This window comes from Myotis nattereri, assembly GCF_964212035.1.
Source record: "Myotis nattereri genome assembly, chromosome: 12".
Classification (NCBI taxonomy): Eukaryota; Metazoa; Chordata; class Mammalia; order Chiroptera; family Vespertilionidae; genus Myotis; species Myotis nattereri.
In genome coordinates this window covers 74,937,438-74,954,507 of record NC_138087.1, presented here as the reverse complement: position 1 = coordinate 74,954,507, position 17,070 = coordinate 74,937,438, and the positions used below count along the sequence as shown (strand labels likewise).

At 53.6% G+C, this 17,070-nt stretch overlaps 1 protein-coding gene across 4 annotated transcripts in view; it reads left to right on the top strand.

Moving 5' to 3' along the window:
• NR6A1 (nuclear receptor subfamily 6 group A member 1) overlaps positions 1 to 1,597 on the top strand; it is a gene marked incomplete at its 3' end in the record, with an annotated part of 172,622 nt that extends 171,025 nt beyond the window's left edge. For all 4 annotated transcript variants that reach the window (XM_081103288.1, XM_081103286.1, XM_081103287.1 and 1 more), the window contains exon 10: positions 1,509 to 1,597. In XM_081103288.1, coding sequence (XP_080959414.1) covers positions 1,509 to 1,597 — 89 coding nt within the window. The remainder of the gene's footprint in view (positions 1 to 1,508) is intronic.
• Between the last annotated feature and the right edge of the window lie 15,473 nt (positions 1,598 to 17,070).

Sequence of the window (17,070 nt, the reverse complement as noted above, 5' to 3'; positions counted from 1 at the left end):
CCCTTGCCCTCGGCTTCAGTCCGCGTTGTAACGAGAAGCGCGCGTTGTCTCCGTGGGGAGGAGGATCTAGCATTTCCTCACACCTGTGCTGTGCAGGTGCTTTGTGGCCTTTATCACTGAGCCTCAGAACACGCTCTGCAAGGCTGGTGGTTGGTGATACTATGACTCAGAGTTTCTCAAGTAACTGTTTCTGGATTGGAAGCTGTGAAAGGGTGGATTTTATGTGAATTAATTATATCTCGATTTTAAACATTAACTTTGTTTCATAGAATTGCCTATAGATTTTTAGGGGATCATTCATTTAAAGCAATATCTTTAAAATAATTTTCAAATCCTGTGTTTGTAGAGGAATTTTTGTTGGTGTTTTGTGGTCTCACCCGCTGAGTTTGATATTTAAATAGGCCATTGGGCTGTAAAGGCCGGGTTTTGGTTGTCATTGCTGCTCGGCTTCATTGGTAGAGATGGTTGTTTGTCATCACCAGCACTGACCGGGGGTGCTCGGAAGTGGAGCTCTAGACAGAGCTTGCTCCTGTCACCTCCAGCAGTACCAGTTTGAAGGGAAAATTTTTCAGTTTGACATTATTCTACTTTTTTAGTAGAAATTATTCTACTTTTTGGGCCCAGAGTAATCTACAGATGTGAACTGGAGCTCAGCTGTTAGAATTTTAAGGATGTTTTGATATTTATGTCTCAGCATTTTCAAAGTGATATTCTACCAAATGAGATATTCATCAGGCGCTCTCTTAAATAAATGGGGAGTAGTAATTACCCCCCTCCCCACAGAGCCGGCTTCTCAGCCCTGGCAGCACTTGGGCTCAGTGGTCAGCTTTTAGGACATATCCGAGCTTGGGTTACACCGCCAGAGAGCCTGATTCCGTGGGTATGAGGGGGCCTGGGCATCAGTATTTTTAACTCCTCAGGTGACTCTCGGTGCATCCAGGAGAACCACAGCCCAATACTTATAGTGTACATTAGCACACCGAGTGCTCTGAGAAGGCCTCCAGTAAAGAAACCTGTAGGTCCTTTTTAACCCTGGATTTCTCAGTACTTTTACTAACCCATTATACTACTCTGAAGAGCAATTTTTATAGAATGATAGCGTCCATCAGGAAAAAAGAGAAAACAGGATATAAGTTTCTCGTGGTATTTGGCTTTAAGAGGACATCTAGGAATCCCTCTCAGTTTCAGATTCCTCATCTGTAAAATAGGGATAAAAGGTAATATCTGTCGCACAAAAATAGCGTGAGAATTAAGTGAAATGATGCATTTAAACACCCAGCATAGAGTAAGTATTCCCTGGATAATAGCATTGATTATAACTTTCACCTCAGGCCCTAAAATGGGCCTGGGTATCAGGATGTTAGCCAGTCTGTGTCTTTGTGATACTCCTTGTACTTTCCTTGCCCTAGTCACTCAAAAAGGCCACATCTGCTCTTCAGCCCAACTAGAGGGACATGCTCTTCCACTAGCGGCCACTGCTAACTCTTCTCTTCCCACTTTGTCCCCAGGAAAAATGGTGAATGTGCCCTTGGAGCAGCTGCCCCTCCTCTTTAAGGTGGTGCTGCATTCCTGCAAGACAAGTGTGAGCAAGGAGTGAGCTGTTCCCGGCACCCCTCCTCAGGCCAGCACAAAGCCTTGGGTGGGCGGGACAGGCTCCAGAAGAAAGAGCCAGAGAGACCAAGGTGGAGGCTGTGGGGGCAGCAGCGTTCCGGTTGCCTCCATAGCAAGAAGAGTGTTTGTTTGTTTGTCTGTTTTTTTAAGCTCATTTTTCTATATATTTATTTCACGACAGAGTTGAATGTATGGCCTTCAACATGATGCACATGCTTTTGTGTGAATGCAGCCGATGCATTTCCTTGCAGTTTACAGAATGTGAAGATGTTTAATGTAACAGTGTTGTCATTGTTTAGAGATAGTTCTTTTGTAATTTGAGGGCGGGTGGGATGGGCTGAGATGACTATTTCCATAATGTTGACAAAGACGACTACCTCAGTGGAAAGGGAGGGGTGTGACGACCATGCCTCCTTTTTCCACATGTTCTCAGCAGACTTGTGCATTTGTCTGTCAGAGAGCAAACTGCCTTTTTCTAGCCACAGAATTGCCAGGTGAAAGCACACACCATAAAAGGGCGAAGTGGTGCCAGGAGGTTCTCTGAGCAAAGTGGGGGCCCCAGGCAGGAGAGGAGGATGTAGAACATCTCTTTCCTTTGGAAAGCATGAAAATTGAGAATGGGGCACAGCAACCAAATCTTAAGTTAGGTGTCCTCTCTCCACACAAGGCCTCAGGGAGAAGGGTTTCTGCTCTCACACCATGTTGTGGGGCCCTCTCCCCACCACCTGAACCACCACTGCCACTGCTGACTTCATCCAAGCAAAGTCCTGGCAATCACGTCATCCTTTGGAGTTGCCTGCCAGCTCCGCTGGGACTCCCAGCTACCTAGCTTCCTTACCTGGATCTACCAAGGCCTACCTTCCTTCGACTCCTTGCCTCCCTTATACATTTGACTTCCTATTGGCCCTCTGAAAAAAACAGCTAAGCAGAATGCCATGCTCTGAATTCTGATGCCCACTACTGATGCATTTTCCTGTCACCTTGTCTTCAAGGGGTAGTGGAACAAAATTCAGACTGCTAAAAGAATAAACACTCCTCCTTTGGAGTGCTCTGCTTCTCCCCCTTTCCCACCCCAGGACTGAATCCAAAACCTGCAGTCTCTTTTTTCATCAGTGGAGGGCCATTCACCCACCAGAATTTTTGCCCTTACATTCCTCTCCAAGTTCTTCTAATCTCCAGAATGAGACCAGGATTCCTCAACCGAAAGCCCGAGGCCCAGAGTGGCCCAGCTGACCAAGGCCTGGAGGGGACGGGGCTTTAAACTACCTCATGTTCTTAAGGGCTGTCCCCTCCAGATTACGGCCTGGGTCCTTGTTCTTTCACTACCTGCCCCACCTGGTCCCAGGAAGTGTCCCTTCCCCTCTTGGCTTTGGCCAGCAGCCACCCCAGAGCTGTTGGAACTCTTTCAGGTGCTTTTCTCTTCTCTGCCTTCCCACAGCAATGGTCCCTGCCTCCACCCAGGGACCTCGCACAGCTGATGCAGCAGACTCACTACTGAGAGGGGTGCATCCCTGGGTGGGCTTGCAGGGCCTCCTGCACCTCCTTTTGCCTGTGTAGTCAAAGGCCATTTGCTCTCTTCCCAGCTCAGCCTCGCAAACTTGCCCAGTGGGCAAGCCCGGGCAGTCTATGTCGGATGGTAATTTTTCTTTCCAGTGAAATGTTACGGGTACCCAGCAGAGGGATGACTTTGTCCCTTGGTGGATCTAAAACTCAGAGCATTACTCCTCAATGCCCTTTCCCTGACTGCTCTGAGAAAGAAAGATGTGTTCCTCTGGAAAAGCTCTGATCAGAATGTTCTCACATGTCAATGGGAAGATGTGTGTGTGTGTGTGTGTGTGTGTGTGTATCTGTTTATTTCTCAGTTCACAATATTTTTGTTTCCCCAATGTTTTATTTAACCAACTAGATCACATTCTTTGGCTACAGGTCAGACTCTGAGCTGCTTTCGTCAATGTAGGGAGGAGACACATATCAGAGACCCCCCTTTTCCAAGATGGCTGCTGTGTGCAGCTTCTTTCTTTGCTTAGACCTCCATCTGTCAAGTTATTATTATTTTTTGAAATGGTTTTTCTTTAAAATTAAGCATTTTACCAGTTGGTTGGGTATCAAAGAAAATTGCTCTCTGATGAGGGAAGAACATGTCTCTCCAATAATGCGGCATTAAACAGAGCAAGTTGTTAATTTGTGGAGTGGGGGAAAGGTTCTGCAAGTTGCCATTGTACAAATCCATTTTTACAAATGTTTGCAGCAGATTCCACAGAACAAAGAGCCCATTCATTGCCGAGCGCCCTGCAGAATCTCTGAGCCGAGTGGCCGTGTGCTCTGAGCCAGAGCTGGCCTGTGGGCCGCCTTTAATGTCTTCTGCACCCAGTCCTTTTGTGATGTGGGCTTTTTTAAACAGGGTAAAATTAATGTGTTGCATTGCAAACTCAGGTATGATGAGGAGATGATAGGAGTGTAGCTAGCAGCGTGGAGACGTTAGGTCAGCCACTAAATGTATTTGTAAATTTGTTTTGAAGGACACAGAGAAAGGTTGGAGGGGCGGTTTGTTGTGTTTGTATTTTTGCCTTTCTTCCCATAATTTTTGGTTAACAGGTAGCCTTTATGCTAGTGGAAGAAGAAAAAGTGTGTGTGGTCTCTTAATTCCCCTCTCTTCTGTCCTCTCTCTGATCCCCTGCCACCAACAGCACTCATTTTAAGTGAGAATTTTTCCACCATAAAAATATGACCCTGAAAGCTGTGTGGTCAAGGAGAATCCCACCTCCTCGCACTGCATTGAAACACGGCTTTCCCCTTCCTTTCCCTTTCTATGTTTTCCCGACCCAAGACGAAATTTGGAATCGTGGAATTTCGCCTACAACTCCTGTTCTCTGGCTCCTTTGTAGGCTTTTGGAGACTTTCACAAGGTTTGGTGGTCTTGACTTTAGTCTCAAAGCACTCCATCTGGCTCAGAAGGACAGCCCCGCCCCCATGCCCAGCCCAGGAGGGCGGTGGCTGAGCCTGTGGGGATAGAAAGCAGCAGCAGGAACCTCCCTCCTGTTCTCTGGCGGAGGAGGGGGAGGGAACGAGGGGTTCATGGCATGCAGACAGCCGCCCACTCCACACCAGCCTGCTCTCACCTGCCACCCCCTTCTCAGGGAAGTGAGTGCCTGCCATGGCCACTGTGTCACCAGGTCCTTAAACCTGGGGCTCTCAGCTAGCTGCCTTGCTCTGCTACCTATTTCTTACTTTAGTTTGTTCTTGATTTCCTGGGGAGTGGGACAGATGGAGACAGACAGGCCCAGCGTGGGCAACATCTCCGCCATGTCCAAGGTTGGCCCAAGTAAAGGGACCCCGGCCTCCCAGTAGGGCAGGAAGGGGAGCAGTGGTTCCAAGTCTTTAGCTCTGGGCCCCTGGTCTATGTCTTTTTTTCTTTGTTGCTTTTTAAAATTTTGCAGTTGCATTAAGAAATCCACTCGTTCAGACCAGCTCTTTTATTTTCTTTATTGATTTTTTTAAAGTAAAAAAAAAAACAACACAAAAAAACCCTCAAAAACAAAAAACTAAACAAAAAAACCACTACTCTTTCCCCAAATTGACCCATGAGTGTCCCCCTGCACCCCCTCTGCCTTTGCAGTTGATCATTCCTCCCTTTTTCCTCGGCTTGAAGCATCTATGTCCAGTGTCTGTGAAATGATGTTTTATCTGTGTCTCAGGTTGAGAAACGGCAATCATTCCACCAGATGCTGGAAACTGGTTAGCCTTGAGACAAGGGTTTCTAGGGCCACAGCTCAGGGATGTGTATTTAATTACAGGGTCCCCAGAAACCCCTCTCTTGGCTGCCACAAACAGCAGCTTTTCTGGACTTGGGAGCCAGGCGTGGACTGCTTCCTCAGAGGCAGGAGCCCCATGAGCATACTGAGCCGGAGCGAGCTGGGCTTGCTCTGGCCGTGCCGAGGCTATCTCGAGGCCTGAAGACTCTGACTGTCCTGGAACACGAGCCACAGGGGCCCTGCTCTGCCCGTCCAGCCCCTGTCTGGCCTGCCCCCTCAGGATCTGCAGCCCTAAATGGGCCACAGCCCACTCAGGACTCAGCTGCAGGCTCAGGGAAGCTATGAGTCAGGCCAGAGCCTGCTCCGAGCTCCAGAAAAAAGCTGTGTTTCTGGTGGAGGCTGGTCTGCCAAGTCCTGCAGCCAGCTTTGCCAGCATGGCCAGTCTGTCACCAGGTCATTTCTGCCCTTGGGTGAGCATTGTTTTCTTCCTCTGAAATGTTTTATAAGGTGATAGTGTTGTTGACTCAAGTTTCCATGAAAAAGAAAAAAAAATACTACCTCTTCAGTGACATCCTGGTCGATTCCTCTCCGAGAAGTCCTGTGGGAAACGAATACTGTAGCTCCTGTTCTGTTTACATGTTTCTGCCGGGAGAGAAACCCTGCCTGCCCTGGGGTGTTGGTGTTTTTGTCTGTGTTGCCATCCCAGGCCTGCGATAGGGGCTGTGGGTGCGTTGTAATGTCTGGGCCGAGTGTAGGGAGTCCTTCACACCTGCCCAGCTGCGACCAGCCACCTCTTGAAGAGGCCTCCGCTTCCTTTCTACGATCCAGGGCACAGGAAGCACCACCCTCCCGTAGGCTCTGGTGGCACGGGCATCCACAAGCCAAACCTGGGCTACCTATTCCAGGGCCACCGCTACCCACAGTCCGTGTAGGAATCAAGTCAACGGGATGTCTCTGAGCCCTTGTCCCCAAAGGGCCGGCCAAGGGCTGCCTGCCAGCCTGGCTCCGTCAGCCCTGCATGACCAAATGATAGTCGGGCTCTGCAGGCTACTCAGGCCCTCTGCTACCTCCCCCCCTGCCAGCTGGCAAGGGATGGGCCCTTTTCTGTGAGTTGACTACCTGTGGAAATGTGACCAATTAGTGTGAAATGCATGTCTAGAAGATGTTAGGTACTGTATTTGAACCAATAAATGTGAATCCTGCACATGGCATCTGTCTGTGAAGCTTGTCTGGGGCTCTGGGGAGGGACGATGGGGTGTCCTAAGGAGCTGGCTTACGCCTTCAGATCGAGTCCCTGCTTGTAGCGGACACCCACCCACTCCTATTGCTGAGGGTCTGGCAGGGGAATGTCGCTTAGAACTGCTTGAATTCATGAACCAGCCCTGACCCAGGTGCCTGCTCTGTGCCTGGCACTGTGGGGACTCTTCACAAACCTGAATCTCCTTGAACGTAAAGGATTAGCGTCTGTTTTATAAGAAGCTAAGGTAAGTGAGGTGACGGGACTCATCTCAGGCCACCCAGCCAGAAAGTAGCACAACTAGAGGAACGGGTCTCGTGGGAGAGGCAAGCACAGCCCTTGGCAGTTTAGTGGGCTCAGGTGTGATCGAGGGTGATCAGGGACTGTGATGGCCTCGCGGAGGGAGTGGTTCTGCTCAGAAGGGCTTCAGACGAGTATTGAAGGTGGGCCTTGAAGCAAGTCACCAGACAGAGGAGGCCCAGCTACGAGTCAGAAAAATACGGACTCTTCAGGTATAACAAGAGATTGCCGGCAGGAATGGTGGCAGATGGGAGGGATTAGCAAGAGTTGAGGCTGGAGAAGCCCCTGGGACATTGAATGCCACATTCAGGAGTTTGGGGAAGATCTGCATCTCGGACAGCAGTGTGCTGGTGGGTGGCCTGCCGGGTGTATCACGGTCCACCAATTAACGCCTATCCTGCCAGTTAATAGATGAGGTTTGCCTAGAGCTGAGGAAATGGAGGCTTTGAGAGGTCACGGGATGTGCCCTGAGTCATACGGGAAGGGTCAGGGTCTGGACTTGAACCCAGATCTGCCAACTCGAAAGCCCGACTCTCCTGTAATCTTGCTGTTCCTACGATCAGAGAAGGGCCCACGCTTGGGCTGAGGGTTATAGGGAGACAAATGGGAAAGACAGAGGCTCCTCAGTTTGGGAAGATAAAGGCTGAGGAGTCTGATCAAAGCCTATTAAATCCTCATGTGTGAAATGAGGGGAAGCCCAGCTGCCTTCCCATGCCTCAGCCTCCTCCAGCACAAGGGACCAGAGAGCCCTTGAGGTTTGAAAGAGGTGGTTTTAGAACAAAAGAAGCGCTGCAGAACTAATTAATAGACTGTTCTGTGCCCCATAGAGGGAACAGATAAGACAGAGATGTGAGGAGGAGCATGTCTGCTGGCCGGCTGTTGTGTGCTGGGCACGGGCACTTTACCTGCACTGTCTCCTGTAATGCTCAGAACCACTTTGCAAGGGAAGCGCTCAGCCCCATTTCACTTAAAGCAAGTTGAGGCTCGAAATGAAGCCATTGGCCTAGGTCAGTGATGGCAAACCTATGACGCGTGTCAGAGGTGACCCGCGAACTCATTTTTTTGGTTGATTTTTCTTTGTTAAATGGCATTTAAATATATAAAATAAATGTCAAAAATATAAGTCTTTGTTTTACTATGGTTGCAAAGATCAAAAAATTTCTATATGTGACACGGCACCAGAGTTAAGTTAGGGTTTTTAAAAATGCTGACAAGCCGAGCTCAAAAGGTTCGCCATCACTGGCCTAGGATGACATGAGCACATGGCAGAATTGGCTTTTGAATCCAGGTCTATCTGATACCAAAGTTACAACAGGCTTCCTCCCTGCTCAGCCTTAGCAATTCAATAGTGCTGAATATGAGTGTCTGGGGTTTGTAACAAAGCTCAGTAATGGCCTTTGGTTGAACTTTTTGCTATTAACCCAATAAACCAAACTTAAACAATAAAGGATTAATTTCTGCAAGAGGTGAAAGACCCGACAAAATTGATGTGAAAAGCAGGGCTGTCCCAGATACAAGTAGAATACTATAGACACCACAATCCCTGTGGTTTCTCAGAACATAACGTCCCACAAGGTGGCCCCATGGGAAAAGAGTAGGCATCTGTTGCCAAAAATCTAGGAAATACTGCACCTACTCTTACCTTTCTCTAATTGCCAACTTCCGTTGGCATATTAAAGGCTCTGAGAAGTCCTACCTGAAGAAAATTAATTTGGGTCCACCCAGAAGTCTTTGGGCATGCGACATTTTTCCTCCTATTAAAATTGTTGGGACAGTATTCCATGGGATACAATTGAGGACGCTGCCCTAAACTTATAAATTGCTACTTAACTGATGCTGAGCTTGTGGGTTCCTTGAGCGCCAGGCAATAGCCTGGAAGTAAAGAATAATAACGGAATTTACATTCCGAGCAAGCAAAGCGCTGTGCTCGGCATTTCCTGTGCACTCAATTACTGATTCCTCAAAGCCATCCTATGAGGTTGGTGTTATAATGATCCAGTTCACAGATAAGGAAACCGAGGCCCAGAAATTAGTCTAAGGTTATAGAGCTTGTATGTAACCTCAGGAGTGAACATAAACCAGTCCTGATTGGGTGCCTAACATTAGGCAGGACCTGTGCTGAGATCCTTCTCCATAAGCAAACCCCCTGAGGTAAGATCATCTCTGTGCAACTCAAGAGGAGACGGCTTCGTCCCGGTCATGTAAGTCTGGAGCCGGGACCCCCCAGAAGTGGTGGCCGGGGATGGTGGGGGGTCAGGGTGGGTGTGGCTCCCCGAGGCCCCCCAGGGATCATTTCCCTCAGGCAGCTTGTGCGACAGCAGGCACATCAACCAGGAGTCTCCCCTCTCTTCTCATTCCAGCTCTTCCTCTCACCAGCTGTATGTGGCCTTGACCCAGAGAGATGACTCTCCGATCCTCACTTTCCCTGTCAGATAAATGGAAATGGCGGTGCCTGTGTCTTAAGGGTTTAAGGATTCACTGAGGCTGGTTCAAAGTTGGGGCTCAATGCAGCCAATCCATGAAAGGAAGCAGTGTGAGGGGAGCCGCAGCCCCTCACACCCCAGTAGCAGACACCCAGCAGAGCCAGGAGCCCCCGCTCTAGCTTAGCTTGGCCTGGCCTTGGCCTGGCTGCCCACCAGGAGTGTAGCTCCACCTAAAATCAGCCTCTCTGAGAACCTGTGGCAAAAGTGCCCAACTGTCAGACCCAGGGCTCTTGGAGTCTTGTTCCCTTGGCAACAAGTCTCACCATGGAGACCACAGCCCCTTTCTTGCCCTCCCTGCAAGCTCCCTCTCCACAGACCTTCCCTGTTCAACACCTAGTCCTAGGGCCGTGTAGGAACGGAGGGAAGCTCCAAGGAGGCCCTTCCTCAAGTGAGGAGTTTGACTAACAGCCAGCAAGAGAGGCAAAGGGAACTCCCATTTTTTAGGTCCATGTGATGCCTGGCGAGGTTCTGAAGAACCTACATATGTGATCTCATTTAGCTTGAAAGCCAGGCACTCACCCTATTTTGTATAAGTGGAAACCAAGGCTCAAGGAGGCAAGTTGGACCAGCCAGTCTCATGGCTGGTCAGTGTTGTGGCGGAGACTGGTGTGCAGGGTTTCTGACTCGGGAACCCCTACTTTCTAACTCTCCGCCAGCCTCAGTCTGAGGACTGGAGAGTTGGGTGAATCCCTCCACCGCAGTCGTCGGCTGGTAGCACGGGCAGCAGCGAGCAGCCCTGTGAGGTTTGGACGGGGCCTGGCAGCAGCAGCCCCGCAGAGGAACTGCACTATTTTAAGCCAGGGCCAGCGGGCACAGGGAGGGTGGCCTCGGGCCAGCTTCCCGGAAGTCGTCATGGCCTCCCTCCTCTCCCCTGAGCAGCTTTCGGAGGCAGTCACTTCCCAACAAACAGGAAGGAGGCCCTCAGGCCTGGAGACCTCCAGCCCCAGCTTCCTCCTCCTACCCTACCCCCCAGTCTTCTCCACTATACTGGGGAGGAGCCCCCCAGGCCCACACCCGGATCCATGTCCATTGTCTGGGCTTAGTAGGCTGGAGGTCTGGGGTCTGGGCTTCTGCTGCTTGGGCCACCCCAGTTCACCCATTGTAAGTCTAAGGCCTCCCTTGCCCAGGCCCTCCGCCCAGGCCCACAGCCTGATTTCTCACCTACATTCCCATTGAGGGAAGCCTCTAGGGGCCAGAAGGAAAAGCAGAGATAGCTCAGGCTTGGTCCCATGCAAGGATGGGAGAGAGAGAGAGAGAGAGAGAGAGAGAGAGAGAGAGAGAGAGAGAGACAAACAAGGTGGGACCTTCCCAGAGAAATACAGGCAGACACAGTGAAAGACAGATTCATTGTGGCACAGACAAAATTAGAGAGATGCTCAGAGGCAAAAGCAGAGAGAGAAGCAAAGACACGGCTGCGAAGGCCTGGGGCCAGGAGGGCAGCGCGTGGCTCTGAGTGATTGCTCCTGACCACCCCCAAGTCCAGGCCCTGTCTCAGCTGTGGGGGGCCCACCGGCTGCGTGGCCGGAGAGGAATGCGGGGAGCAAGGCTGGGTCACCCCTTGAGGGCCGAGCGCGTGCACTGTGAGATAAACCACCCCAGGAGGGGGGCCCAGCTGCGGCTGCATGCTCCAGGAGCATGGCGGAGAGGCCCAGACCCAAGGCTGCAGCCCAGCCCACCAGACACCCAGTCCCTGCATCTGCTCCTGAAGGTCTCCACCTGCTCTTATTCCAGAAGGTCCCGGGTACCTCAGCCCAGCCCTTGAGGCATGCAGGTTCTGCAAGTGTCCTGTTCGCAGAAGAGCCAGCTGGGTCCCTGCTGCTGCTCTGGCTGCAGTCCTGGTTCAGGTGAGAGGCCAGGCTCACCAGCTGACCAGGCAGAGCAGGGCTCCGGCAGAGGAAAGCTGGGTGCAGCAGCTGTGCACAGACAGGGCTGGCCCCGCGTGCACCCATGTGCACAAGTGTGGATTGCATGTGCATGTGTCCCTGTACTTCCTCACGTGTGGGTGTGCAAAGATGTTTGTGTCCACAGGTTGCCAGGAGCCCCACTCTGCCTCAAGTCCCTGCTCTCGGGCTAGAGAAGTCCCCAGAGGTACCTGGTCTCCCACCCCCACCAGGTGGTCCAGCCCAGGGAGCCATGAGGCAGAGGGGGAGGAGCAAGCAGGTCTATTGCCACCCCCCACCACCACCACCCCCCGCCACCCCTCCCTGCACCGCAGCTGAGGCTCCCGCTGGCCACGGCCTTGACCCGGCACTATGGACTTCTCTGACATTGGCATCGGATCTGAACATCTGGCAGCAGGCTGATAAGGGGTGCAGCGGAAACAGCCTCTGCTGCTGCCAGCAGCCCCACCCCCTCCGCTGCCCTGCGAGGGGGTCTCCACATCCACACTCCCTGGGCCTGCAGCTCTGGGCCCTGCCCCTCTTTTCTCATTCTCTGCCTCAGTGTCTCTCTGTCTGTCTCTCCCCCCCGCCCCATTTCTTCTCCCTATCTGAATTTCTCTCTCATTCCTTCTCTTTCTCTCCCTCTACCTCTCTCCTTCTTTGCTCTTTCTCCTCTTTCTCCTCTCTCTCTCTCTCCCTGTCTCTGTCTCTATCTCTATCTCTATCTCTCTATCTCTGGGTCTGTTATGCCTCATTCCTTTAGGGCTTCTTTTTCTGTCCGTCTTTCAATCCTCTCCATTTCAGTTTCTGGGTCTCTGATCTGTTTGTTTCTTGTTCCACCTCCAGGAAACAGGCCTGGCACTTCGGGAAAGTCCCCACTTAGAGAGAGACCCTGGGCTTTGTTTGCTGGGGAGGAGGGGTCAGGACCACGCCACTTCTCCTTCCCCTCTGGTGGGTCTCATGGCCTGGGACCACCTGGGCTGGAGCTTGGAGGAAAGGACAAACGGGCCACCCAGCTCCGGCTGAGTGGAGAGGACCCTGAGTCAGCAAGCCCAGCTCTGGACTGGATTCGAATCCTGGTTCCATCCCAACCTTGCTCTGTGACTTTGGGAACATGCCTGTCTCTCTGAGCCTGAGTTTCCTCACCTCCCAAATGCTGCTCATGGGGAGGTGAGGGGGAAATACTACCTACTTTCCAGGATGGTGGACAGGGTTCGAGACTGACCAAAGGTGTGGACTGGTTAGTAGGAGCCCCAGCACACAGGGCCTTGCCATTCATTCTCAGCATGCCTCATCCTTAAGGGGTGCTCAGAGGAAGAGGGTGTCAATAAACATATCCAGGGTGATCCGGGGTGAGGCGTGTCCGGCCCCGGGTGGTGGCAAGTGACAGCTGATGGCCTACAGAGAAGACGACCGGACAGGAGGAGGCAGGCAGCAGCACTCCACCCCTCAGGCAGCATGTGGGGGCTTTTGGTGCAGAGGGGAGCAGCCAGTCAATAAACGCTCACTGGTGCTGGGGTGAGTCACTCACCCCAGAAGGACCAATGGTATTGAGGGTGAGGCTGCAACCTCAGACTCAGAGAAAGGGGCCCTGAGGGTAGACTGCCAGTCCTTTGGCTTGTTGTTGGTTTCTGGTTTGCTAACATTTATTGAGCACAAACAGCATCCAGGCAGCCGCTATGCACGTTCCATGTGTTGTCTCATTTTTGTCCCATTTTATGGAGAGAACATGAGACCCAGAGCGGGGAAGTGACTGGTCCCAGGTCACACAGCTAGCAAATGGCAGAACTGGCATTGATCCGGAGTCTTCGCCACTAGCCCCTTGTCGGTTCTGCTTCTTAGGGCTCAATGCGTCACCAGCAGATTGGCAAAGCCGGGCTGGCTCTTTCACGGCACCGTGGTGTTGAAAGAGCCTGTGTTGTCCTGTCTAAGAAGCAGGGAAAGTGGTCCCCGTCTCACAAAGTCTTCCATCAGAGGCGGTGCAGAGGGCCTCGGCTGCTGCTTGTTACATGTATGTGACATGTTGGTCATAGGGTGTTTCTGGAATATTTCTATTTATTTAGTATTTATGTATGTATTTTAATCCTCACCCAGGGACGTGTTTATTGATTTTTTTTTTTTAGAGAGAGGAAAGGGGGGGGGGGGGGGAGAAACATCAATCAGTTACCTGCCATACACGCCCCAACCAGGAATCAAACCAGAACCTCAGCCTGTGCCCTGACTGGGACTCAAACTTTTACTGTACAGGATGACGCTCCAAGCAACTGAGCCACCCGGCCAGGGTGAGGTATTTCCTTTTTAAGTTCAGAGGATGAGTGGTATTAGCCCAGAAACAACATCACTGCATTAAAAGGGGAAGACTAGTTAGGTTCAGTCATATGCAAGAGACGTGCATCTTGTAAGGACTTCTAAGGGTGAAAAATACATATTAAGAGGTCATGAATGTTGGGAATATACTAATCTGTAGAATCAGTTATGACAGCCAGTAAAATTCTTGTACGTATTTTCAAAATAAAAATATCTTTTGAGCGGCACAATGAGGAAGACACGCTCGGTTTTAAATATAGTTGCCTTCAGTTACCCAGAAAAGTCGCCTGGTCCCAAGCCAGGTAAGTGAGGTGGTCTGTGTGACTTGCTATTTCTGCAAGTGAAGGTTCTCAACAGAGATGCCAAGCCCCAGGATGAATGGCTGGGAGGTAAATACTCCAAAGACAGATTTCTTCCCTTTTCTCCAGTGATGGCACCTAACATGCACCCAGTAAAAGTGAGATGAGGGAACGCACAAAAGAGTGCGTCACGGCCGGGGGGGCGGGGTTGGGGTGGGGGGGTGGGGGGGTGGGGGGGGCGGGGGACGCGGGAAGCAGGGGCAGAGCAGAGCAGAGCAGAGCAATCTGGTCCTATGGAACCAGGGCAGTTCAGGACCTGTCTGAGCCCAGAGGTTGAACAGGGACATGCCCAGCTGTGTGGTGGGGAGGCCTGACCTTCTAGATAAAACCCCAACCTGAGGCCACCGTAGCCAAACCCCCTGACCCGGCCTCAACTTTCCCAGGGACCCACGGGAGCATTAGCAGCCATGGTGGATGGTGACATGCAGAAAGCCAGCATGGAATGCATGCAGGAGGTGGCCAGTCAGCTCACCTGCTTGCCCTTCATCCCCCGCTTCCTTTCTTCAACGCCGGAAGAGTAAAAGACCAGGCCAAAGTCGCAGGGCCACCTGGTCACGTTATACCTGCCCCTGCCTCCGCGCCAGACCTACCTGACTCCACTCCCACGTCTGGGCCAGACTGGACCCCGCTGGGCCAGGCCCCAGGGAGGTAGCCATTCAAGGGGAGAGCGGCCAGGCTGCGGGCCGGGTGGGGGAGCTGCCCATAAATCAGGCCCCACTCCCACCCAGTCGCTAACAAGCGGGGCTGCCTACCCGCCTACGTGGGGTCCCTGCCTCTGGGCTCCCACAGCGGCCTGGAGCAGCCAGCTGGCCAAGGCCTCCAGAGTGCCTTGGCCTCCACCCCCACCCGCGGCCCCCAGATAGATAGGGATATATTTTTTTTCTTTTAGAAGAAGGAAAAAAATAGACCTAAATGAAGAGAAACACCAACAAAGAAGGAGAGAGGCCTGCGGAGTCACGTGGGGGCAGAGACCAATTGGGCCTCCGGTGGCCCCCCCACCCAGGGCGGGGAGGAGGAGGACGGTTGGACAGGGCCAGCCTACTGTCCGCCCGCCGCCCGCCGTGGCGTGAAGGAGTTCCCGTGTGTGTCCACCGTCACCACTGCCCCGCTCGGGCCGCCAGAGCCTCCCGCTGGACCCCGGTGCCCACTGTCCACCCTCATCCGGCGTGAGAGCTCGCCTTCCGCTGCGTAAGTGAGGGCCTGGGCCCAGGCCTCTAATGGCCAGCCTCCCTCCTCAGTGCCTCCCTGCGGCCTGGCCCGGCCACTGCCTGCTCCGCAGAGTGGCTGGTGCCCGCTGCTCTGGGCAGAGAAGCTGCCAGGGATCTCCCCAGACCTACCCTCCCACCATGCTAGCCCCCCCCTTTCCCTGGGCGGCTGCTGGGGCGGGGGCTGGGCCTATGGGGACAGGCTGGAGGGGGGTCTGTGGCCAGTGTCCACAGGGCTGTGTTGGCCCCAGTCTAGTAGTCTGCGAACGTGTCCGTGGTCCCTGGATGTCCCTGCCTGCGTGTCTGCTGTCTCTGTGGTGTCTCTGAGTCTCTGTGTGGATTTGTGTGTCTGTCCCCAGTGTCCATCTGTCAGTCCAGGGTCTGTGGCTTGGTCAGGTCAATGTTTGCTTCCCTGAGCAGGCTGGTGGGAGGCTGGGATTCCCCACTTGAGCTGGAACCTGGGGCTGAGGGGTGAGTGCAGTGGGGCCTAGAGGGTCACCCCAAGAACCTCCTGGGAAGGGGAGAGTCCAGGTGAAGAGAGAAGGGGAGGCCTGGCTTGGAGCCTAGCCCCAGCCCGCCTGGCCCGCCTGCCCAGGCTGTGCTTACACTGCCGAGTCTTCCTCCACAATGTCCTGCGGACCCCAGTGGCTCTACCCTAGAGATGGCTCCTGCGGACCCCTCCCCCTCCCCCACCCGCCCGGCCTTGCCCCCAGCCTCCTTCACTCCGGTCAGAGGAGGTGCCCCGCCTGCTTTGCACTTTCTGAGGGCCCTCCCTGATGGAGAGCCCCCCACCTCCAGCTCTGCCAAATGCTGTTCTTTCTCAGGGGCTTGGGGTGGGGGGTGGGGGTTCTGCAACTAACGGCTGTGGCTCTCTCTCCTTCCTCCTCACTGAGATTTGTCCGCAGTCTCATGGGAAACGCAGAGCCCCTGCTCTAGGGCCAACCTTTTCCATTTCACATTCGGAGAAACTGAGGCTCAGAGAAGCAAAGCGACCAGCCAGAGCTGGCGCCGCGAGTGGGCCGCCGCTCCTCCCCTTCGGTCGGTGGGGTGAGCCAGGGGAGAAGTGGTCTGCCCTGGGTCTCCCGGTCCCGGTCCCAGGACCACGGTGCCAGCTCCAAGAGCAGCCGGGGCCTCCCATGGGCCCAGACGGGTGGCCTCGCTGCCCTGCATAATTGTTCCAGTTCTCGGCCTGAAGATTTTGGCTTATGACCTCGCGGCGGCTCTGAACACTCTCCGACCCTAGGTGCCTGTGGGGGCAGGGGCAGGATTCGAGACAGATCCTCGGGTTTTTCCATCTGAAAAAAAGGCAAGTGGCCGGGACCTCCCCCAGACCGGCCAGGGGACGCCTTTGTCCCCAGGGCTGCGGGAGCCCACCCCCACTCCCCCAGACGGGTACCAGCGCGGAAGGGACCAGGGAAGATTTCTCCCGGGTCTGTCCGCCCCACGCCTCGGAGAACTCACAGGGAGAGGGACGATGATCCCATTTTCAGCCGAGCAGACTGAGGTCCAGGAGGAGAGCAGCTGGGTCCGGGCCTCCCGGCTCCATGCTACCGATCGCCTCCAGTTCAGGCGCGTGCTGTGCCAACACCGCTTCGGTTCCTACGAGCGCTCACCCTTCAGGGAGCCAGTCCTTAGTCCCACTTCACAGATGAGGACACTGAGGACCCGAGCGGCGGGAGGGTTGCTTAAGTCTCCAGTGAGGAAATGCGGCGGGGCCGGGCGGGAACCCGGTGTGTCGCCTTGAACCCGAGCCGTGGCCACGGCCCCACACGTTCGCCCTTCCCTCTGTCCACGTTACAAAACGACCGGCGCCCGCAGCGTGGCCCTCGCCGCCTCTAAGCGGGGCTGGCGAGCAGGGGCTGCCTCCTCCCTCCGCCGGCGGGGCCAGGGCTCCCCGGCGCCCAGCACTTGCCCGGATGCCAGGGCGCCCGGCTCC